This window comes from Talpa europaea, assembly GCF_964194135.1.
Source record: "Talpa europaea genome assembly, chromosome: 16".
NCBI lineage: Eukaryota > Metazoa > Chordata > Mammalia > Eulipotyphla > Talpidae > Talpa > Talpa europaea.
Window position 1 is genome coordinate 18,179,070 of NC_140084.1, and position 25,064 is coordinate 18,204,133.

Consider the following 25,064-nt stretch of genomic DNA (forward strand, 5'->3'; position numbering starts at 1 on the left):
TGTGTTAATAAGCACTTAGCCTTGTTTATATGGTCCTGCACAGAAACGCTGTGCACAGATATTATCATTACCATGTAATGAATGGGGAGCCCCTTGTGGATAGGTATCCCCAGTAGTCTGACATAACTGTGCTTCAGGCCTCCTCAGGCCAGCAGATAAAAAGAACTAGGGGGGTTGGCAAACAACAACCTAACCCCTTGGGCCTAATGTGGCCCACCACTTGTTTTTGTAAATAAAGTTTTATTGGAATGCAGCCACAGACATTTGTAGATGTATTGTGTCTCCTTTTCATGTGACAACTGCATACTTTAGTGATTGTGACAGATGATGCAAGGGCCACAAAATCTAAAATATTTATTCCTTGGTCCTTTACAGAAAATGCTTACTAAGCCCTGGCAAGACTTCACTGTGTGGTCATGATTGTGTATTAATCCAGAATGGCTTGACCAATGTTTGGGTCTTTGACTGAAAGTGGATCATGGGACATAAAGACTTTTGTCATTTTATTTTTTGTGACTTCTTGTTCTCTTTATCATCCCAAGGAGCTTTGGGCTCAGGATCTAAACAAAGTCCGAGAGCGGATGACAAAGTTCATCGATGACACCATGAGGGAGACTGCCGAGCCCTTTTTGTTTGTGGATGAGGTGAGCGGGTTCGTGTCTACTTCCTCTGAGGTTTTATTTTCTGATTCTCTCTGCCTTTTCTGCCTGATGCCCCCGGAGGATTGTTAAGTCAAAGGCTGGTTTTCTTCCAGCTAGTGAATTACCAGCCTCTTCTAGTGACCAAGTCTCCTTGGCGTGTTCCTTGCTTTTGCCACTAGAGCGCATTTGCTCCTGGTGCCTCTAACCATTGGAAGCACAGCAGCAAAATTTGAGTCCCGGGTCTGATTAGTTGCATGTGGCCCTGGGTCAGGGAGGAGGGAATGGGACTGAGGGGGAACTGGACAGCCCCTTCCCCTTGTCAAGTTGTTCCCAGGCAGCAGGGTGTAGCCCCAGTGTCCCTCAAGAATCTGATTTTTTTTTAAGGGCCCAGAAATAGGGAGATAAAAATGACTTGCCTTTTAGATGTTCTGTTGCTCATGTCCTGTTGCTCATGTGGGGCACTGAGTTCACAAATACTCATGTTGCTAGTATGTCTTAAAGCTTATATAAGGGAAGCAAGGAGTTTCAACTATTACAGCACACACGTTAGCAAGGAGGTGCTCTGTAGGTCAGTGAAGCACATGTGGGTGATGCCTGTTGGACCTGAGCTTTCTGCTCTGCACGGTCAGGCTCCCAAGGCCTGGAGATCATCTGTTGGGTTCATGAGTCAGCACTGCCAGGGCCTGGGATGGGTGCAGACCTGGAAAACCGGGCCCCGTCCATCCTCGTCTTGTGATGATCCCGTCTCTGTGTCTGTGACTCTCCTAGTTCCTCACGTACCTGTTCTCCCGGGAGAATAGCATCTGGGACGAGAAGTATGATGTGGTGGACATGCAGGACATGAACAATCCCTTGTCACATTACTGGATCTCCTCATCACATAACACGTGAGTGTCACCTGCACCTTTGATGGGTGTAGCAGATGAAGGGCAGGTGAAGGACAACTCGGCGGGCACCCCACTGTGCTGCTCTGGCAGCATGTGTGGGCATGGGGCGGTGTGCAGGGCTGCCTGCTCAGACTGGAATAGACAGAAGATTCTGAAAGGGATGGGGGAATGTACCTTCCATTCCCAGTTCGTATTGCAATGATAATTCTTTTTCTATGACCCTAAAAGGCAAGTTGCCAAAGCTAGGTTTTGCAGTAGCTATAGCAGGGCAATTGAGTTATTCATTGAAATGATATTTGCAGAGCGTCTGCCTTCTGCCAGGCCCTCTGCTTTCTGGGTGCTGGGGATATAGCAGTGAACAGGGCAGGGACAGCCCCTTTGCTGGAAGGGATAAGGCCTCCTTTGAGTCTTTTATTTTGGCCCCTATAAGGGATGTAGCATAAATACCTTTGTATATGAATCCTTAGATAAAAATATTTTTATTTCTAAATAAAAATGCTGTAGAGGTTAGTGCTGCATCTGGAGTCCTTCATATGAGATGAGCAGAGCCACAAGCTAAACCACAGCATCAGACTCTTGAAATAGTATCTCCCCAGAGCTCAGGAAGAGACAATAGACCATTAATATGGCCAAGGGGGTGGTACCCAAAGAAGACACAAAGTACAGGGGGCCTGTGAGCTGGCCTCAGCCTCTGCATCTGTCCCAATCAATTCTCAGTTTCCTTGGACTTCTTCAAAGTGGAGGAGCTCTAGCAATTGTACTACCCCAAGTGTGTTGACGCACCCGCCAACTAGACTGTAGGGCCTGGGGCGGGTATGAGTGGCAGGAAATTGATATTTTCAAGTCCCAGCAATGACAGTGGCAGTGGGAGCCACATGCTCAAATTTACATCTTTGGAAAATTGTCTTGTTGCAAAACAAGAATATAGCGTGGAAGGGAGAAGTGCCTGTTATGCTCAAGCTCCAGCACTTAGTCTGTCTTGTAAGGTGAGAGGGTGAAGGCCTAGGCATGGGCACCCAGAGGGCTCTAGGCTGCTGCTTCCCCAGTGTCGTCCCAGGCAGGAGTTGAGAGTAGCCCCTAAGTTCACATCTGGGCTTTGAGAAGGTACAGTTGTTTTCAGGGGCAAACTGATATCCTGGTTCTCTCACCTGCCACATCCATTAGCTTGAGTCTTAGATTGATGAATTCTACCAAACCCAGAAGACCGCTGGTAGCTTAAACTCTTGAAAGGGGGCAACACGAGAAGGAGAAGAGTACATGAACTCAAGTATTTTATCTTGGTCTTAGTGGACGTAGTTTGTAGCCTAGTAAATCCCACCCCTAGTTATTGAACCCCTGTTCTGGGCCTGACCTGGAGCCCAACTAATGGCCCGTCTCTGCCCTGTTGAGATTCTTGGCCCCTTGGGCAGCCATGGGGCTCGTTAGTATATCATCCGCCACTGACCTCACCCCCGACACCCTTTGCCCAAGTTCTTCTTGAAGAGCACATGGTGTCGTTGCTGCCCTTGGTGGTCGTCACTCACGTCCTGTGACTGTGACGAGTCCCAGGCATGCATCTGGCCTGTATGTTCACGGAGGGGCTTTTTAGACAGGAAGGTCTCAGAACTTTGGGGGCTGGGGCTGAGAAGTGCTCCTGGGTCACCCCACACAACCCGTGCCTGGTCTCCTGCAGGTACCTCACAGGTGACCAGCTGCGGAGTGAGTCCTCCACGGAAGCCTACGTCCGCTGTCTGCGCATGGGCTGTCGCTGCATCGAGCGTGAGTCCTTCTCCGGCACAGGCCACTGACTTAGCTTCCATTTCATCGCAAACATTCATCCTGACTCGAACCTTACTTAGTAGCAGTTACTCCTACAGACTTGCCTAGTTTATGCAACCCCCCCCTCCTCCAGGGAAAAGGAAATGTGAAAAAAACGTAACTTGAAACCATCAGCTCTGGTTGCCTCTGGGGCTGAAGATACAGGGGACGTTCCCCTTGTACACAATCTGTTTCTGTTTGATGATTTTACCCAGAGCCTTTACAAATACATTTCTCATTACTCTGTACTCTTCCCACCTGCAGATAAAGCAAGCCAAGGTTTAAACCAGTGGAATCAGAAAATCAAACACATTATAAATACCTTTTTTTAAATTAGATTTTTTTTTTTTGCACAAATGTATGGCCATATTATAAATTCATGTTTCATTAGCATCCAACATCTGCCCATAACCACAGGGGCGCTCACTCCTGAGGGTACTAATGGGGTGTGACTGCCCCCATGGGTGCTCCCATCACTGAGCGGGTTGGATGCTGGGCCCTTTGGCCGGGTAGTGTCTCCATTGTGGATTGTGAGACTGATGGGCAGATGTTGAGGCCCCTTCCCTCCCCTAGTGGACTGCTGGGACGGGCCTGACGGGAAGCCCATCATCTATCATGGTTGGACGCGGACCACCAAGATCAAGTTTGACGATGTCGTGCAGGCCATCAAAGACCATGCATTTGTCACCTCCAGGTTGGTTGGCTGGTTGCTGGGTGGATCCCTTTAAGGGGAAGGCAGGTAGGGTTGGGTAGACAGACAGACACATATGGAAGGACAAACACTCCCCTATCCTGGACTCCATCTTGTCCAAGGACACTGCCAACAAGTCATAAAGGCTGATGCCCCTCACAGGCCCAATGCCCAAGTCACTCCTTGGTTCTATAACCCAGAGAAGGCTGCCCTGGCAGAAACCCTGTGGCTGCTCAGTGACATCCCCACCCACTGAGTAGCTCTGCCTCCTCTGCTGGGCAGGCACAGGTGGTGCTCTTGGCCCCCCTGCTGGCCAGGTGTGAGAGGGATCCCTGGCCCCTATACTGGGCAAGCATAAGGGGTTCCTAGGCTTTCTGCCAGGCTGGGACAAAGGGTTCCTGCCCCCTTGCGAACTGCCCCACCCCTGCCACTGCAGCTTCCCTGTGATCCTGTCCATCGAGGAGCACTGCTGTGTGGAGCAGCAGCGGCACATGGCCCGGGTGTTCAGGGAGGTGTTTGGCGACCTGCTGCTGACCAAGCCCACAGAGGCCAGTGCCGACCAGCTGCCCTCACCCAGCCAGCTGCGGGAGAAGATCATCATCAAGGTAGGTGGCCACTCAAGAGGGCTGATGGCTCAGGCCACGGACCCTGAGACTCTGGCAGGCCACTTACCTTCTTGGTGTCTCTGTGTCCTTGGGCTCTGGGGATAATAATAAAACTCACGTCTTTTACAGTGTGCTATGAACGTAACGTGGAAGTGTTACAGGGCAGGGAGAGGGGCACCCCAGCCCCTGCCTGCTTTAAATAGGTTCTGCCTTTCGCTGCATCAAGACAAATACACTCTAGTGTGCAAGACCTTTAATGGGAAGGCACTTCAATACAATTAGTGTGCAACGAAGAAAAGACAAAAAATATAGTTTCCAAATCAAGAACCCAGAGTAATCCATCCCCTTGTGGGCAAATGCTCAGCCAAACAGGCTTGGCCCAAAGCAGGGCCATTGAGACCCGAAAGTCCCCCACAAGTCTAAGGCACCTCCTGGTGGGGACCTATAGGAGAGGAGCAGAAGGGGCCAGACAAGTCTAGAAGGAAAGTGCAAAATCAAAATACAGATGAAGGCTGCCATTGTCAGCCTCCCTGTGGGTCTCTCACCCACATCTGTTTCAAGTGTCTACTTCCATGCACCCCACGTTCCTGGTGCAAGTCTAAGACTGAGAAGCAAGTGTAGTTTTACATATCTCTCTGCTGCATGTGCCTCCTCCAGGTCTCCTTCTTGCTCTCCATCTTCTTTTTTTTCCTGTCTCCTTTCCTGCTTTCCCTCCTCCTTGCTCAGCTCTGTCCTTCCTTGGGTGGGGCAGGGAACCTGGACCCTCCCTTTTCCCTGGGGACCGCCCTGTTATAGGAGGACGTGTGGATGGTGCTCAGAACTGCGTCTGTCTGTGGCAGGAACTGCATAAATATTAACTCATTCATTGTCTCATGCATTTTCCCCCTCAGCATAAGAAGCTGGGCCCACGGGGTGATGTGGATGTCAACATGGAGGACAAGAAGGAAGAGCACAAGCAGCAGGGCGAGCTGTACATGTGGGACTCCATCGACCAGGTGGGTCTCCTGGCACCCGGCCTCAGAGCCGGCTGCTGCAGAGCCCCAAGGACATTCCCCTCTGATTGGCACTGAGAGCCAAGGGAATTTATTGTTATCGTGAAGCTTTGTTTTTCTTTTATATTTTCTTTTATTTTATTTAAGATTTATTTATTTATACAAGCACTGGGTTCAGTCAGAGGCGCGGGAGGGTGAGAGAATTCACCAGAGCCAGAGCAGGGAACAGAACAGGCAGACTGAGTGAAATACACTGCTGAGGGGAGCAGCAGGTGCAGCAGGAGAGGTCTGAGCGCCATGTGATCCCCAGCATCTGGGGATCAAACCGGCATTGCAGAGGCTGCGGGCAGCTTCGCAACCCAGCGCTCGACTGCTGTGCCACCGGGGAGGCCCTTCTTTTACATTTTAATGTTTTATTGGGAAGTGATTTTATATTCAATATACTATGTATTCACATACACACGTATAGAGAATTCTAGTATTCCCTTTACTTAGCTTCCTCGGATATTAACATCACAAATACTATATTTTATATAACTAGAGTATCATTATCAGAAGCCGGAAATTAACATTGTTACAGTGCTACTCATTGATGAACCTTACTCCACTTCCATCTGTTTGTGTGTTATCAGCCTTTTGCTGGTGAATGTTCCAGTCCATTTGATGGTCCTAATCAGTCCTTTAATTTGGGACATTCCCACTGGAAATCTTATCTTTTGGAGAGAGTAAGGCATCTGATTGCTAATGCCTCTCATATTCCTTAACTTGCAAATCCAGCTGAGTATCTTCACACATGTTTACTCTATGTCCTAGAAATAATTATATAAAGTAGTTAAGATTTAAATAATTAAGACACAATTAAATGTTGAAGTCTCTAGACTAAGTTGAGAAATCCTGAAAGTCTTACAAAGCGGGTAAAATAGAAAAAAATCAGTCATGAGGACACTCAATCATCCCACCGGTCCTAAAAGGCCTCAGATGAAATAAACATGCAATAGAAATTTGATATTAAGTCCTGTTTACCCATAGACACGCCAACTTTAAAAGTCCGGAAAATGCTGAAATAACCCAAAAATAGATGTTTAAAAGAAATGGCTCAAAGAGGATCACATGTCTTGAAACCTCCAAAAATGTCAATGAGGTTGGGGAAGGCCAGTTGAGGGAATGTTGGGGTGATGCCAAGGAGGGTGCTGGACCCCAGAATTAGGGAGCAGAGCTGATGCTGGCTTCCCCTTCTAGAAATGGACTCGGCACTACTGCGCCATCGCTGATGCCAAGCTGTCCTTCAGCGACGACATTGAACAGACGGCGGAGGACGAGCTGCCCCAGGTGGGTGGGCACCCCGCCTTGTGTTGCTCCTCTTCAGCCTCAGGCCTGAGCAGCTTCAGCCCAAGGAGCTGCTATTGGGTAGAAGGCCTGGCTAGCTCCTCTCTGATTGGCTGGCTGAGGACTTAACCAAGAAGGTTCAGGGGTTTTTCTTCTCTCATAGGGGCCTGTGCTCCCTGGAGAGGATGTAAGCATTTGGACGCTCTGTCCAGCTCCACTTATGATCTGGTCCCCGACCTTCCTGCGCTCTCCCCTTGGGCCGCTGGCCATCTGGGATACCGTTTCTTGAGTGCAGCCTCCAGGGCATTATGCTCTCAGGCTTCCTATGGAGTAGAGTGGAGGGCTGTCCTGGGGACCCGGGGCCCTCTGTCTCAGGACTGCAGGTGGTCACCACAGATGGGAGGGGGCAGGCAGAGGGCAGTGGATGCTGTCTTTCCAGACCTCTTGGGTTTGGTCAGAGGAGACCAGCCCCACTTCTGATCTGGTTTTCTGAGTCAGCATGGGCAGGGGGAACAGGCTGGTGGGGCCTCGGGCCTCATCCAGGCTCTCAGAACCCCCTCCTCTCTTTGTGGTCCAGGATACACCCCCCACAGAGCTGCATTTTGGGGAGAAGTGGTTCCACAAGAAGGTGGAGAAGAGGACCAGCGCCGAGAAGCTGTTGCAGGAATACTGTACTGAGACGGGGGGCAAGGATGGGACCTTCTTGGTGCGGGAGAGCGAGACCTTCCCCAACGACTACACCCTGTCCTTCTGGTAATGCCCCTCGCAGGGCACACCCACCCTCCCCTGCAGTGGGCAGAGCGAGGGGCCGGAGCTCGGGCAGGGCCCTGGCAGGCCTGCCTGCAACTCCAGACTTTTTGTAGTGAGCTCTTGGGGTGAGATGAGGGTAAGGTGAGTGAGGCCCCTAACATTTTGGTAACCGCAATGAGAGATATTTTCATAAAAGTCAAAAGTAATGCCCCAGACAAGATCCATGATAACAAAGCGACAACATTTTAAGTAAAGACTAGGTTTGACCCTGCACTCCAGATCATGTAATCTCCTTCACTGGTCCCAGTTCCTACCCTGGGGTGGGTGGTATCACCCTGGGCAGTGCATGCTGCCTCCTGGAATCTCTGTGTCCTTGTTTCTAAAATAAAGATTCCAAAGGTGGCATTCCAGAGCTGTTGTGAACTTGGTCTTTCATCCTCATTCATGTATATTCATCAAAGACATTGATTGAGCGCTTGCTCGGTGCTAGACACAGTGACATAGCAGTGAACAGACAGGTCCTGTTGGAGATGAGAATCTGGTGCAGTAGACAGATGATGAAAAAGTCATCATGCAGATCAATTTTGCTGACTTACGCAAATTATTTTTACTTGTTTAAATTACATGATTCTAGCTATGGCAAGCACAGTGAGAAAAATGTAAAATGCTAGGAAAGTCTTTAAGAGGGGGATCCAATGTGATGTTGGAGACCGGGGTGGTCAGGGAAGACTTCCTGAAAGAAGTGGTGTTTACATCGAGAATTGGAGATAAGTTATAATAACTTACAAGTAAGATGTCTTGAATGTGATTGGCGGCACTCCAGGCACATTGTGTATGTGATCTTCTAGCCTCAGGACTGTGCCTTGGGTGGGATATTCCTATCGTCCGTGTTTGACCACCAGGGTAGCAACACAGAGGCTCAGAGATGCTGGGTCCCTTGTTCAAGGTCACTTGGCTTGTAAGTGGCAGAGTCAGGATTTGAACCCAGTAGTCCAGGACCAGGATAAAAATTATTTAGATAACAGGCGGACAGAGGGTGGAGGAAGTTGGTAGAATGATCTGGATTCCAGGTAGAAGAGCCAACCTGTGCTGAAGCCGTGGGCCCATTCTGAAAACAGAGAGAGGCCTGAGTGGCAACACATGGTATCCACCCCTTGGGGTCAGGTGGGAGCTCCAACGTCCCTCTGATGGCGTCTCTCTCCCTGCAGGCGGTCGGGCCGGGTCCAGCACTGTCGGATCCGCTCCACCATGGATGGCGGGATCATGAAGTACTACCTGACTGACAACCTCATGTTTACCAGCATCTACGCGCTCATCCAGCACTACCGCGAGGCGCACCTGCGCTGTGCCGAGTTCGAGCTGCGGCTCACGGATCCGGTGCCCAACCCCAACCCCCACGAGTCTAAGCCGTACGTGTGCCATGCCTTCCCCCCACCGTGTGTTGGAGCTTGGCAGGGTGCAGACACCTGTGGGGTCATGTCCACTGCTCGGAAACACCTGCCTGTGGGGGTGCTGGCACCCATTCCCATGAGTGGCTCTTAAATTCCCATGGAAGCCAAATTCCCCATCATCTGCTCCCCATCCCTGTGCTGTGTGCCTCTTGACCTCTCCTCCCCTCCTTCTGCCCCCCGAGTCCTGAGGTCTTGGGCCTTGATTTTCAGAGGTTCGTTTCAACCCAGTGACATGCTTCTGCTTGTCGCCACTCATTCCTTGTTTGTTCTGAAAGCAAAAGCGGGAAGAAAGAATTGTAGCGTGGACTGTAGTTATGCAGGGTTAGCCTGTTTTGGAAACAGAAAAAACCAGTTTTTAAGCAGCAGACTGCTAAAATGCACTTTTCTCAAGAAGTAGCTGAAGCTGTACCAACTTTGTTTCTTTCCTTTTCTTGTCTAATGTTCGTGTGCATTGCTCTTTCATGCACTCTTTCATGTCTTTTAAAAATAACCAAAAACCAAACAAAACCCCCTGTGACATTAGTGTGTTTTTTCTGCCTCTGAGTCTACACAGCGGCTGCGCCCCCTTGAGGCTGCTCCCACAGAGCTGGGCTGCCTGGAGGGAAAGACGAGTTGGTCTATTGTCTTGTGCCTTGGCCACACCCCACCTCTCCCTCCAGCTGTGCCTCCGCAGTCTTTGAAAAGCGCCCATCCTCAGTGGTGTTTGTGGACTCAGAGCTCTACCTCATCACCCCCGGGGTGGTTTCTGGCCACATGTCTGGGGAGCTTGTTCCCTCCTCCACAGCAGCCCCTCATTTGTCTGTTTCCTCTCTTTGCTGCAGCTGGTACTATGATGGGCTGAGCCGCGGGGAAGCGGAGGACATGCTGATGAGGGTCCCCCGGGACGGGGCCTTCCTCATCCGGAGGCGGGAAAGTTCTGACTCCTACGCCATCACCTTCAGGTGAGTGTGCGGGGCGGCTGTCCTGGACCGGAGAACAAGGTGGAGGCTTGGCTCACAGCGTGCTGCCCCCAGAGGTCACCACCGATGACAACAGTGACAGTAGCTAAAGCAGCAGACACTAACGTGCTTTCAGTGTGCTGGGTGCTGGTCTATAGGGTCTATATTGGTGTGACCAGGTTCCCGATCATGCAGAGAAGGAAACTGAGGCACTGAGAGGTTAGGCAACCTGCTACAGCATGCAGCCAGGAAGAGGTGGAGGTGGGATTAGAACCCAGGCAGCCCTGGAAGCCCAGAGGGTGAGGAAACAGATGTGGTTTTCTTCCACCCACAGTTGCCACCAAACACTGCCAGTGGATGGGCCACATAGCCTAGCCATCTCCAGGCCCGGACGGTGGGCCTCCACTTTAATTTACCAACCCCACCCATGACAACAGGAGGAGTGCTCTGCTCAGAATCAGTTCATCTCCCCAAACCCTGGCCTTCAAGCTGGCCATGGGTTCGGGGTCGCTTTACTGGAACCATGCAGATGAGGATGGTGGGGCCCGCAGATTGATGCTTGATTAACATCCATTCTATTTATACGTCTGTGTTCCCCATGAGGCATGGGGGAGCTGGCTTTCTGTGGTGGTGGAATACCTACATTTCAGACACTGTGCTGCCTCTGAGGCGCCATCCTATTGAGACCATCATAGCCAGCGAGTGGGGTAGATCCAGTTATTCGAGTAGAGAAACACAGGCCCAGAAGTATTCAGTGGTCTGTCTAGATCCACACAGACCAGTCCCTGGCTGTGTTGGAATTTCAGCCCCAGTCCGGTCCATCTCCAATCCTGCGTTCTTTACCATGAGGTCTCCAGCAGGAGACTTGCGGGCAGGCTGGGCCTGCAGTCTTTTGCTTGGCCTACATGATGATGTGAAACTTCGGTTGAAATTTGAAATTGCTTCTTATGAAAAAATGGGAGGGGATGGAAACTCTGGCCCCCATCCACACTGCGCTGGTGGTTACAGCAGCATCAGACTCTGGTGCCCCACTCGGCTCTGTTCCTTTCTGTTCCCTGCCCTGGTCCATCCTCCCTGCTGGGTACCCCTGGCAGGCTGCCCCCGGGCCTGGATTTATGTGATTTATATACAGGCATCATTCTGTTTACATGTCTGTCTTCCCCCAGGAGACTGGAGGCTCCCTGAGAACTGGGATTTTTGACTCTTAGGGATCTGTAGATGTTTGTTGAGCCTGTACTATGTACCAGGCCCTGAGCTGGGCTCCAGAAATCCGGGAGTGATAAAGACAGCCTGGTCCCAGCTCTCACTTGATCTGCCGTGGGGTTGAGCAATATCGGTTCATTACTCATGAGAGTTTCTTTTTGCTTCTGGCACTCTCCCTTAACCTTGCAGTGGGTGATGGTGGGGAAACAGTAGGTGGTGGGTAAATGGTGGCTGAGTCACAGCGAGGAAAGTTTCTGCCAGTAGGGGAGCTCAGTCCTTCACATTGTGGCTCGAAGAGGAAGGAGGTTACTCCAGCACCTGGGGGGAGGGGGGGATGTGGCTGGCCTCCATTCACTGTCCATCTGCTGGGGACCCTCAGCCAAGATAACTGTCAGAAGTGACCCCCTTTCATACTGCTCTTTTGCCAGCCCAGGTATGGGGTGGACATCCCCCTCTGAGGGTGAAGTGGTGCCTCTGCAGGAGAGTTAGCAACTGGACATTTGCTGATATGTGGCCTGAAGGGTGGCAGAGGCAGCAGGGCAGTGAAGGGAGGGAATAAGATGGGGAGCACAGGTCTGGAGGGATGCTCTTGGCTGCCCCCACATTTTTGGAAACTACAGCTGCTGTACCAGGCTATGCTCTGGGAATGTTCACGGAACTTCAGGGTGGATTCCCTTGCTGTTTGGGTGTGCTGGCGGGAGGTGTCTCTCCATGGGATGAGGACCTTCTTTTTTTTTTTTTTTTTTTTTTAAAGATTATTTATGCCTACAAGAGCTGGGGTACAGGCCAGAGGTGTGGCGGGTGAGAGAATTCACCAGAGACAGAGTGGGGAGCAGAACAGGCAGACTGAGTGAAATACACTGCTGAGGGGAGCAGTGGGCAAGGCAGGAGAACTGCTGTGCCATGTGGGTAGCTCCCTGGCCGGGGATGGAACTTGTGTTGCAGAGGCTGTGGATAGCTTCATAGGTTGTGTCTTAACCCCTTGCACCACCAGGGAGGTCCAAGGGATGAGGACCTTCTTGGCAAAGCTAAGATCTCAGGCTATGGCTCTGCTGAGTAGAAGCAAATCCCAGGGGGCTGGAAGGCACAGGTCATACTTGGGCTTTGCTGTCTCCCTCTTGCTCGTCTCTCCCAGGGAGGCTTGTTTTGGCTTTGCCTTGGGAGTTACATTTTTCCAGTCTCTCATTTATTAACTAGCTTTGGGGACCAGAGCATGGTGTAGGACTTTCCCTGAGGTAGCTGACAGTAGCCTCGAGACAGGGGCTGCGAATCCCAGCTCCCTGGATGAGGAAACTGGGGTGCAAGAGAGGTTACCTTCAGAAGGAACTACAACTGACCCATACTCTTAACCTAACATGCAGAGCCTGCCTGCCTCAGCGAGGCAAAATGAATTTTTAATCACATGAATGTTATATAAGTATATCTTCCTTATGAAAAATTAAGATGTTGCAGTGAAGGCTAAGCCCCCTGAGGTCCTTCTCGTCTCCATCCTTATCCTGGTGGAAGGCACAGTTTCTAACTGGTGTCTCCTTCTAGATTTTACATGTAGATGCTCCTATGGAAAATATGTGGAGCCATTTTGTGTGTGAGTATTCTGTCCCATTTTTCAAAAATACAAGTGGGATCATGTTATAGTTTCACTCTGCAGCTTGTTTCCCTGCTCAAGTGTTTCTCTTAAAAAAATATTAAATTCGATAACATCATTGCAAATAAGCTATGAAGCAGAAGTCTTGCTGCACTTATTTTTATAAGACTTTTTGAATGGTTTAACAGGATGTGTTTTTTAAAACAATAAAAAGCTTCTAAAGTACATAAAATTAAAAATGGTTGGCCCGTAGAAGCAGTGCCACACACAGCTTTAAAAATACCCTTTGACTATAAAGTTAGGGTCAAAACTTACTTTCCCAAATGTTTCTTGCTGATAAAAGCTAATCAGATGGAGGAGTGTGTTCTGTGTTGGAGATTTTCTCCTCTTATTTCAAACAAGTGAGAAAATAAAAAGACTTGTTTTGGGGGGGAAAAATTTCCAAACTTGTACTAGCTGGACCATGGAAGATAAAATTTAAGGATTTGGCATCATTTCCTGGAGTTCTAGATCGGAGACTGGCAGAGTTTTTCCGTAAGGGCCAGGGGGCAAATAAGTTGGGCCTTGAAGACATTATATGGCTTCTGTAGCAGCTGCTCAGCCCTGCCACTGAGTGGAAGCTGTATATATGTGTGTGTGTGTGTGTGTGTTTACATTGATGAGCAGGGCTGTGTTTCAATAAAACTTTATTTATAGAAACAGGTGATGGGCCAGGCTTGGTAGATTAGGTCATAATTTGCTGATTTTGATCTAGGCTCTAGGAGGATATTCCCAAAGTCAAAACCCATTGCTGGGGAGGAAGGACAGGCAAGAGGGGCTAGTGTCGAGTCACTGAGGTTTGGCTTATTCTGCGTGGGAAGTTCTTATATAGAGTGTCAGTGGGTTCTTGGAAGCTGTGACATGAAACAAAACAACATATAATGAAACACATTTGATCACAAGCTAATTGATAAAAACCAAAGTTCCTACTACATATCAGGTCACAAAAATATCAGACCTCCAAATAAAGACCCCAAACACTTCTGAGAGTAAGCAGTCATTGGCATTCATTCATTTTCCAACTCGAGTATTCCAGTTTGGGGTTGTGGGTGGCCAGAGTTCAGCCCAGTGGCTCAGGATACAAGTTGGGACCTGCTGGACAGGACACCCCTTCATCACAGGTGCCCCCCCAACACTATGACGGGGACAGTTGAAACCCGCCAGTGACCTCGGCATATTGTCAGGATGTGGAAGGAGACTGGAGTCCCAGGAAAAAGTCCCGATGGACTTTTTCTCATTAATTTGTAATGAAATGATACCCGAGGCCCTGCTGTACCTGTTCTGAAAGGCCCAGCATGTTGTGTTCTATTGATTTCTGTGGTCCCCCGTGGGTGGGTGCGAGCGTGTGGGGCTTGTGTAGTGGGTTCTGGTGGCCAGGATCTGGCACATCAGCTGTGTCGTCTCCCTGCCAGGGCCAGGGGCAAGGTCAAACACTGCCGCATCAACCGGGATGGCCGGCACTTTGTGCTGGGCACCTCCGCCTACTTTGAGAGCCTGGTGGAGCTGGTCAGCTACTACGAGAAGCACGCGCTCTACCGCAAGATGAAGCTGCGCTACCCTGTGACCCCCGAGCTCCTGGAGCGCTACAACATGGTAGGTGGTCGGCTGGGGCTGCGATGGAATACCGTGCTGGCCGTTTGTTCATTCTGGGAACCCCTGTGGAGTACTCACCACGCGTCCACTACTGCATAGGGGGTCCAAAATTGGACATAGTGGACAAAGACCCTGCCCTCAAGCTGCTTATGCTCTAGCATGGGGTGGGGGAGGACAGACAATAAGCAAGTAAGAAAAATACACAGAGATTGTGTCATATGGTGATAGTGCTATGGAGTAAACCAAACTAGACAGGTGGCTAAGAATATAGGGTGATGGGGAAGGGGTGCAGTTTCCAAAGGGGGGGCTCTGGGAAGAACTCACTGAGAAGGAAACGTTCAAGCAGACACTGGTGGAGGGGAAGTGTGAACCATGCAACTGTGTGGAGGAAGGAAGGAAGAACAGCGTATGCAAAGGTCCTGAGGTCTGAGTGTACCTAGAGGCAAAGAAGGTGTGGTAGGAATTGAGGAAGCCAGGCTGGGGATAGAACTAAATAAGGATGGGGATTCTCAGGGGACTGCGTGGTGTAGGGCACGTAAGACATGGCTTTTAGTCTGAGTCACTGGAAGATCTCAGTTCTTATCAGGTGGATTCATTGATTTATTGAAGAGAGGCTTATTGTGCACCAGCTGTGTGTACCAGGAACTATTCTAGATACTGGGAGTCTGCCCTAGGGGAATTTAGGTTCTGGAGAGGGGAGCTCACAGAGGTGAGATGTCCCCAGATGGTGTGGGTTCCGATGGTGTCCTGCAGGTGGGTGCTCCATTCCATTGGGGTGGGGGAGGCCAGAGACAGTCTCCTGAAGAGGGTGAAGTATGAGCCAACACCCCGGTTTGGGGGCTGTGAAGAGGCCAATTCCAGGTAGGGGAGCAGCCAAGGCTCAAGCCGTGAGGTGACTTGGGGACAGGAGAGTGGCAGCGAGGCGGAGGGAGGTAAATGTATCATTGCCATCTGCCCTGCTGTCAGTGCTGGCCAGTGTCATGGCACGTGTCGGGGGGTAGGGGAGCGGTGTACAACGGCTCCCCATGTCAGTGTTCTTATAGACGAGCGTAGCACCTGGCATGCAGGATAGGTTCCGCTCTTATTTTGAGGTAAAGTTTCCAAGTTTTGGGGTACTTATAAATAGCTTCTTATGTCTCCACCTAGAGGCCTGAATAAATTGAGGTTTCTCGTCTTCTGGGGGATAGGACAACGCATCACCCTTGTTCTTTGGAAGGACTGTCTCGAGCCTGGACCTCATGTTTATTTGTCTTTATTCTTTTTCAGGAAAGAGATGTAAGCTCCCTCTATGACGTCAGCAGAATGTATGTGGATCCCAGTGAAATCAATCCCTCCATGGTAAGTTTCCTCCCCCCGTATCTCTATCCCCCGCCACTTCTCCATCCCCCCTTCTAACAGGCCAGTGGAACATTTTGGAAAGCTTGTCCGAAAGTGTGTGGGTTATTTATTTTTTGAGATGAATGATGATTGACAGCATGATGTCTGGTTTCAGGGAAAAGGTTAATAGACTCCCATCCGAATGTGACCAAGCCCTGCTAACATTCTGAGGTTTGACGAACCACCTGTGGGCCCAACAGTTTCTAATTAAAAGCCTTTCAAATGTTCTCTGCTCAGTGACAGAGCCTGTGGTTATAAATTCCCTCTGCTTCACTGACCTCCTTGCAACACCAGCGCTATCTCCTCTCCCCATCCTGGCCGCTGTGTGATTTCCTGAAGTTAGGGGTGGATTTTGCTTTTGGCCGCCAGCTCCTCTTTGCACTGTTTTCATCTCAAATTTAGTTTGAACCCGTGGCGGAAGAACCATACCGAATTTTCTGCTTGGGGTTCGTCGGCTACATCATTAGTATGCCTCATTGGAAGGGGCCTGCTCGTGGGTTTCTGGAATCCCACACAAATTACTTTTTTTTTTTTAACTTATAATCCTTGGCCAATGCAAATCCCTTTCAGCAAGAAATAAAGTCTTGAAAAGTTGTGGGCCCATGGAATTGTGTGCCAAATGAGTTAGGGACTTAGTGTCATAGCAGAAAATTCTTAGAAGGGAAGGATGCTTTGGTAATGAGAATGACTAGGCCTCACATCAGCCAGGTGTCAGGGGATGGTGGAGACTGGGGTAAAATTGAGGAACACAAAACCCATCCTGCTTCCTGTGGATAGTGATCATCTCCTTTCCCGAGAGCAGACTGGGTCTTCTGCTTTCTCAAGAGACGCCAATAAGCTGGCTATTTTATATGAAATCTCCCCATTTTTAAATCCTGGCAACTATGCCAAGTGGTGGAGAAAATCTTCCTGGGCTCCCTGAGCCAGGTAATACACAACAGTGGGCTGAATCTGACTGCAAGCTGCCACACCACTGTGAGTGCCTCAAAATTAAATTATTGCTGTGGTTATGATTGAAAAACGATGTAACAACAAAAAAATTGGAAATAAGAAGAAGATTCAGCCTGCGTCTTACCATCTGATGCTGCATGTTTGATGTTATGTCCCTGCTGTTCTTTGCCCACGTGGAGAACGGTGTGCCTGCCAATCCCCACCCGCACCTGCCATTTTTTTTCCTGCTCAGCTCACTTAACGTTTGATCACGTGTGATTTTCTCCATTGCTAAGCTTCTTAATGACCATTTCAGTCAAAACTGGTAGGCTGAGTAATTTAGAGGAAAAACATGGACTGGAATTTTAACCAAAATGCAAACGACTGTTAGGTTTTTACTGCAGAAGGGGATTGATTGTGGGTGGCAGTGCCATTTTACCTGCTCCCCATCAATGCCTTTTGGGTGATTTCTAGTCTTTGCTCCTGCAGCAGTAGAAGGACCTTCTTCACACGCGAAACTTTGGCAACTTTTGCATTGTTTCCTTTGGATATATTCTTGGGGTTGGAACATTAGATCAGTGGCAACAGGCAGCACATATTGAGTGTTGTTCTAGAAACTGCAGCTCATTAATCCTCTTAACATTCCAGTAGGTGCTGTCCTGGTGCACAGATGAGGACACTGAGGTTCACAGGCAATGAGTAGCTGTTGAGGTCACAGAACTAGCAAAGTGGGGAGCTGGGGCTTGGACCCAGGTAGTCTGGCTTTTGGGTGTGTCCTCTGGGCCTTTCTCTGTATCACACGCCTACATGGGCATCCGATGGCTGGCTCGTTTCTCTGCTGTTCCCGAGAGCCCTCTCCTGAGAGTCTCTCCTGCCCTCTGTTGGGCTGGATACTTGCTCCTGGTGTCCCCAGTGCTCCCATCATCCCTGCCACTGGCTGAATCTCCCTGGTGGCCTCGGTGCCGGGCAGTGACATGTATGTGGAGTTTCATGGGGAAGGACGTGGCTCCAACCACTGAGGCAGGTGCAGGAATAGAGCTGGCTTCATTTGCAGGTGCCTGCGGCACAGCTTCTGGCGGAGCACCATGAGCTATGGTGCTCACACACCTTGTGGGTTCCTTCAGAGCTCAGCCACTCACCCCCTGGCTGACTGTGGGCTAGGATATTCTATAAAATGGGCCTCTATAAAATGGGTCTCTTACCTCCCTGTCAGGATCATTATACTAGGACTGTGCTGGGACTATAGTACCCACTTAAGAAATGCTGTCTTTTTCCTTTTTATTGATCTGTGTTCCCTCCTGTAATAGTCTCACAATCCTGTGAAGTAGGTGGAGTTTTAATTCCAGTTTCACATATGGGGAAGCTGAAGGATCCTCACAGTTATATACATTGAGTAGGGCCAGAGCAGTGATTTGAGCCCACATGTCTGACTCCAAAGCTCTGTACCGAGGAGCAGTTTAACCGAATTTCTTATGAAGCCCCTGTTCTGGTTTCCTTGGGCAGAGAGAGGGAAACTGCTGACTTAAATGTGTCGAACAGCTTCAGAGCTTTCCCATTACTGTCAGCTTGCTATGTGGGGGCTCATTTTGCCATGAATTTGTGTCTGTTTGGCAAGCAGCAGGCATGAAGCACATTCATTGGAGAGAAATTTTATCCTAAGTTCCGGCTTACATGTTTCTGTGATTGCAGGGTTCACCTTTTGAAACATTTCATGGAGGGCCACCTTGGTTGCTCTTGCAGAGTGTCCTGCAATAATCTAGTTAGGGACCTCTGACTTGGGTAAAAAGTACAGGTGAGGGCCTCCCCGGTGGCGCAGCGGTTGAGCGCTGGGTTGCGAGGCTGCCTGTAGCCTCTGCAGTGCCGGTTTGATTCCCGGCTGCTCCCCGGCCACTGGAGGAGGGTCCCACATGGCGCGCAGACCTCTCCTGCCGCCCGCTGCTCCCCTCAGCGGTGTACTTCGGTCCTTCTGCCTGCTCTGCTCCCCGCTCTGGCTCTGGTTGATTCTCTCGCCCCCCTGCGCTTCTGGCTGTGCCCAGTGCTTGTATAGATAAATAAATAAATCTAAAAAAAAAAAAAAAAAAAGCAATGGAATGTTTAAGAAACCTTAAAAAAAGAAGTAAAATAAAAAAACGTACAGGTGAGGCCCAGAATGGCCAGGGATGGTGTTGAGCTTGAAATTCCAGAAAGGTTGTTGAGCCCAGGTGCTGAGGACTGTTGGTTTTGGCGTAACCTGGAAGGATATCTTTTCCTTCACGAGCAATCCTGGGCCACTCTGCATGTCCTTGGCCCTGACCCGGCCAGTGCCCTTCCACTCGTTTGCAGTGTCAGGCCATTGCCAGCAGATGGCGATGTAACCTTGGCCTGAAGCTGCCGGTTCGCTAATAGGCCTGCCAGCGCAGCCAACCTTCCTCTGCTCCTGTCGCCCGGCCTGACCTTTTCCTTCTTGTCTCCCCTGAAAGCCTCAGAGAACCGTGAAAGCTCTGTATGACTACAAAGCCAAGCGAGGTGATGAGCTGAGCTTCTGCCGAGGCGCCCTCATCCACAACGTCTCCAAGGAGCCTGGGGGCTGGTAAGGCTGAGTGTGGGCTGGGGCTGGGCTGCATGGTAGATGAACTTGACTTGGTCTCTTCTTGGTGATGAGACTCAGGTGCTGGCTGAGCCCTGACCCTCTTTCTCGGATCCCTTTTTCAGCTGTTCTGGGCTAGCTTTGAACTGTTGTAGCTTCTCAGGGAAGGTGGTTTGATGTATCCTCTATTTGGGAGAATGGGTAAAGTGCCGCAGTAACAATTATCATAGATCATGTATTATATGCACGTCCTATAGCACATAGCATTATACATTACCTTAATTACAACAGCACCTGCCATTTATTGAGGGCTTACTGTGTGCCTAGCACTACGGTAATTGCTTTCATACACCACCTCACCAAATCCTCCTTACAACCCTGTGGAGTTAGGAAGGAACATCCTTCCATCACAGATGTGACAAGTGCAGCTTTCCAAGGTCACATACCTGCGGAATAGTGCTGGGTCTCCCCATCACACAGGCCTCAGACCGCTGCATTATTTTAAATTCACGTTCTTATACTGTTGCTTAGTCCTGTGTCCTAGGCAGTGGCCTCAACCTGAATAGAAGACAGTACATTTTTAGGCTCAAGGTATCTGGGTATGCTTGTGTTTAATGAGCTTTTCCCCTGGGAAGGAAATCCCTGCTCAGTAAGTAGGTCCCTGAGCAGGTAGTTTCGTGGGCTGATTTCTGCCTTAGAGCACTAAAACTCAGGCCTCATGTAGGGCACAGTGCAGGTTTTCTGATCCCATGCAGACCGGGTAAAGGAGGATTCTGAATCCTCAGTGGTTTTTTGCAGGTCTTTTATTGGGGTTCACCAGGCATATGGCAGGCAGGGGTGCTGGGGGGCTGGCAGTCCTCCCAGCCCCCAGAAAATATTCACTCTATCTGGGCTCTCTGCTTCTGCTTCGGGCTTCTTCTCTTTCGGCTTCTACTGGCGTCCCCGTGACACCACCCTTAAAAGCACAGCCTCAGCCCAGGTGTACCCACTCCAGGTGCCCGCCATCAAGCATGCATTCAGGATCACAGGGTTCCCTCATCTATCCTGATGGCGGGAGGGCAGAAAAGCCTGATTTTTTAACCTTTCCCTACAGTCCACCCCCTCAGGGTTTTCTGCCATATAATCCACACATACACAACTTTGTTTCTTAGCAAACACAATGCAGCCATGGCCCACAAAAGCAAATACATTGCAATATAACAAAATACAACAGAACACAAATAAGTCCAGGCAGGGCCCCAACCTAGTGCAAAAGACAATTATTGGTACCAGCAGATGAGCCACCAAATCTGCTGCCGAAGGCACTGCTCATACGAGGGAGGGGAAATCACTCACGGCATCTACTATATCACACCAGGAGCCGTCGGGCTTCCTGGCCTTCTCTGGCTGTAGTCTCGGCTACAAGCCACACACCGCATCCGCCCCCAGGATGCACTAGCTCTGGGATTGGCGATTCTATTCTGTTGGGGGTGATCGCCAACCCTCAGGGTTTCTGTCTGCAGTCGCTCCAACACTCGGCCTTCATAGCCACCCATGCGACTCACAGACCCCTGCACTCAGGCCAACCCACTGCACAAGCACATGGGTCGGGGATCCAAACTCTACATGCGGCGTGGGCTCCAACCCAGGCCACGTTCCCCACCCTTCCCCCAAGGACAGGTTCCTCAGCTCCTCACCCTCACTCAACAATGAGCAGGGCATCACCCACAGGTGATTTTACGAGACTCACAGGTCTTCAGCATACCCAGGCTGCTTAACAGCCACTCAGGGCTTCTGAACTTAGCATCAGCACCAGCTTTTGCCTTCTCAGTTGGGTTTTCTCCTCCGCCTGGCTGCTGGGCATGCACAGGCTGCTTTTGGCCAGCAAGACCCACTGGCCACCCCCAGATTCCCATCTCCTGGGGTTTACAAACAAAACTGTTCCACCCCCAGGGTCCCAAAACATATCAACCTGCAAAGTCCTCCGCCTTCTGGCGGGATTGTCAGTCCAAGTTCATCAGTCCGTGTTCAGCAGTCGAAGTCTGTTGGCCTCTCCCTGCTTCAGCACTGGCGAGCTCCAAATCATGGTCCTCTCTTCGCCGACGATTCTGCTGCCTCAGGGGTCATTGGCTGGTCCTTTCAGGTGTCGTTGGCTGGTCCTCTCGGGCGTCTCCTCCTATTCCTCTGGGTGAGGTCTTATCCTGTAGCTCCCGGACCTTGTCCACCAATCCCTCCAGGTCTTCGGAGGGCTCCATACCCGTCTGCATGGATCATCCTGCCAACTTACGCCAATTGTAAGGCAGGACTGGACACAGTGCAGGTTTTCTGATCCCATGCAGACCGGTAAAGGAGGAGTCTGAGTCCTCAGTGGTTTTTTGCAGGTCTTTTATTGGGGTTCACCAGGCATATGGCAGGCAGGGGTGCTAGGGGGCTGGCAGTCCTCCCAGCCCCCAGGAAATCTTCACTCTATCTGGGCTCTCTGGTGTTCTCTGCTTCTGCTTCGGGCTTCTTCTCGTTCAGCTTCTACTGGCATCCCCGTGACACCACCCTTAAAAGCACAATCTTAGCTCAGGTGTACCCACTTCAGGTGCCCGCCATCAGGCATGCAATCAGGATCACAGGGTTCCCTCATCTATCCTGATGGCAGGGGGGCAGAAAAGCCTGATTTTTTACCTTACCCTACACCTCACCACGAGCCCTGGCCGAGACAGCCCTCACAAGGTCAGCATCTTCTCTTCCACAAGATAGTTGGACTTGCCTCTGAACTCTGAATTGCCACTTGGGTCAAGCATCTCTGGGTATAAAGCACTGTTTCAAACACTTCATATAAAATAACTTAATTCACACTATGACCTAGGAAGGTTGGAACCTGCATTTTACAGATGAGGAAAATGAGGCACAGAGCAGCTCAGTGTCTTTTCCAGGGTATAATGGCAGGAGGACACGGAGCAGGTTCTCTGTGATCCCAGCAGACAGGGTAAAGAAGTTCTGGAGCCCTCAGTGGCTTTTGCAGACTTTTACTGGGATTTACCAGGTACACAGCAGGCAGGCCAGGCCTCCCGGCCCCCCAGCAAGTCTTAACTCTGTCTGGGCTCTCTGGCGTTCTCTGGTGTTCTCTGCTTCTTGGCTCTTCGTGGTTCTCCTGTTCGTTCTCTGCTCTTCCATTTGTTCTGTTTCTTGGTTCTCATGGTACTGCTCTGCTCCTTGTGGTTCTCTCTGCTTCTCCTGTTCGTTCTGCTTCCTTCTGCTGGCGTCCCGTGACGCTGCCCTTATAAGTGCAGTCTGAGCCCAGGTAAATCCCATCTACCTAGGCCCACACCCTGTTCCAGGTGCCCGCCATCAGGCATGCATTCAGGACCACAAGTATCCATCATCACTCCTAATGGCAGGAGGGTAGAAAAGCCTGATACTTTTTACCTTACCCTACACAGGGCTACTCAGTGCTCAGAAATTGGAAGTCAGGCCCTCTGACTTCCTCACTCTGGTACAGGTGCTTTTTTCCCCCTTCTTTAAATGTGAAGACTCCCATCTTTTCAATTCTTCCTGGAACTCAAGAATAAAAAACATGGGGCCTCCCTGGTGGTGCAGGCAGTTGTGTGCTGCACTGTGAAGCTGTCCGCAGTCTCTGCAGTGCAGGTTTGATCCCGGCCGGCGAGAATCCCACATGACAAAGCAGACCACTCCTGTCGTGCCCGCTGCTCCCCTCAGCAGTGTATTTCGTCAGTCTGCCTGTTCTGTTCCCCGCTCTGTCTCTGGTGAATCCTCTCACCCTCCCGTGCCTCTGGCCTGTACCACGGTTCTTTTATAAATAAATACATCTTTGAAAAAAAAAAAGAGGGCTTCCCTGGTGGCACAAGGGGGTAAGCACTTCACTATGAGGCAATCTGCAGCCTCTGCAGCATGAGTTCAGTCCCCAGCCTGCCAGAGAGAAACCCACATGGCAAAGTAGACCTCTCTCCTATCTCGCCCGCTGCTCCCCTCAGCAGTGTATTTCAGTCTGCCTGTTCTGTTCCCCGCTCTGTCTCTGGTGAATCCTCTTACCTCCCCCCCAACCTCCACATCTCTGGCCTGTATCCCAGCTCTTATATGCATAATTAAATAAATCTTTAAAAAAAAACAAAAACATGTAACTGCAGTTACCTGTTGAGCAGGAGCTGGGGCTTGGAGCTCCCCATCACACACTTCCCTGTGAGTGTGCAACAGCCCCATGCCTTGCCACACCACTGAAATGGAATTCTCCAAATTGCTGAGGCTCTTGAGATTATTTAAGCTGGCATGAGAGCCTCATACGAGGACTGGGCATGAGCTTGTCCTTTCTCATTCTCTCTCCCTGGTGGTAGTAGCGCCACCTAGTGGGGTGCCTGCATCAGACCACCTTATTTTGCATTCTCCCAAACTGGGAGAATGGGCATCAAATCATCGTTGTCCAAACCAGGATGCCTTAGAGAGTGAAGGGAACTGCTCATTTCTGGGCAAATGGTACATACAGTCACCATGAATATGGCCAGTCTTTGCCTGAGATGAATCTGGAGAAAAGGGTGTGAAATGGACATACAACAGTTTCTTGTGGTTCTACAAGGACCATCAGGGACAGTCAGTCCTCACTCTGCTTGCTTAGCTCAATAAATATCTATTCACTGATTTGTGTCAGCCTAAGAACAGATTTGATTAAGTTCGAGAAAGCTCTCACATAGAACAATAGAGTCTGCATTAAATATAAGGTGTGGACTGGTCTAGCAACTTTGGGGACAGATGCTGAAGGAGCATACAGGAAGAACGCTCAGCCGCAGTGGCAGTCAGAGAAGGCTCCCTGGAAGAAGCATGCATGAGCTGAGACTTAAATGGTTACTGGGAGCAAACTGGGTACAGGGCGGTTAGAAGGAGGCATAAAGCCAGAAGGCAAGGCAGGGCCACCAGGAGAGTGGCAGGCCATCTGGAATTAATGCCAAATTCAAGTCGTAGAGAGGTAGGAGTTGAGGTCTGAGTGTCCCTGGGATTACCCCTGACTGGGCTCTGGTTGGCAGATTAGTCTGGGCTTGATTCTGAAATCTTTGGAAACTGTTAGTGTAGCATGGTCAGAGGTACCTTCTGGAAAGAACCTCCTGGCTTCGGAAAGTGGCCTACAAGAGGCGCTGGAGGAACGAGCCTGCATTCCTGGCTGGTGGGCTTGGGGAAGAGGCCAGAGGTGCCTGAGGTTTGCTGGAGTCAAGACACAAGCAGAGATGCTGTTGCAGAAGTGCAGAGAGGGCTGGGGTCGGTGCTGCAGCTAAATGACAAGAGCTCGTGCTATTGGGTGTTTGCCGTGTGCTCGGTGCCCTTGGCTCATGTAGCCCAGTAAAACCCGCCAGGGGTAATGCTTGCATCTGCCCACTTCATAGAGGGGGAGTCTGAGCACAGGGCACCTGCATAGTTGGTGGTAGAGCTGGAATTCATTCTGGGCTGTCAGACCCTGAACCGTCTTTGTCCCATCTTGTCCCTAAATTCGTGGCCTGTCCTCCTGTGGGCCTGGGCCTGGTCTGGGGTTGAGCTTTTGTCTTGTATGACCTCTGATGTCAATGTAAATCATTGAAACTTTTGAACTTCAGTGTCTGACCAGACGTCAGGATCATGTTAAGGGGAGGACAGTGACCCCCGCCCCCAGCCAGCAAGTGCTGGTTCGGAAGCAGAGGATGGCTGCAAGGGACTCTGTCATAGCGGCGGAAGACCCTCTCCCC

At 50.4% G+C, this 25,064-nt stretch overlaps 1 protein-coding gene across 1 annotated transcript in view; it reads left to right on the top strand.

The window, feature by feature from the left end:
* Nucleotides 1–25,064, top strand: part of PLCG2 (phospholipase C gamma 2) — a gene marked incomplete at its 3' end in the record, with an annotated part of 131,541 nt that overhangs the window by 69,652 nt on the left and 36,825 nt on the right. Inside the window, exons 9-21 of the mRNA XM_084257077.1 lie at nt 543–644; nt 1,410–1,528; nt 3,201–3,286; nt 3,899–4,019; nt 4,453–4,621; nt 5,512–5,616; nt 6,853–6,942; nt 7,517–7,692; nt 8,898–9,098; nt 9,962–10,081; nt 14,318–14,498; nt 15,765–15,836; nt 19,265–19,374. Of these exons, the coding sequence (XP_084113203.1) occupies nt 543–644; nt 1,410–1,528; nt 3,201–3,286; nt 3,899–4,019; nt 4,453–4,621; nt 5,512–5,616; nt 6,853–6,942; nt 7,517–7,692; nt 8,898–9,098; nt 9,962–10,081; nt 14,318–14,498; nt 15,765–15,836; nt 19,265–19,374 (1,652 nt within the window). The remainder of the gene's footprint in view (nt 1–542; nt 645–1,409; nt 1,529–3,200; nt 3,287–3,898; nt 4,020–4,452; nt 4,622–5,511; nt 5,617–6,852; nt 6,943–7,516; nt 7,693–8,897; nt 9,099–9,961; nt 10,082–14,317; nt 14,499–15,764; nt 15,837–19,264; nt 19,375–25,064) is intronic.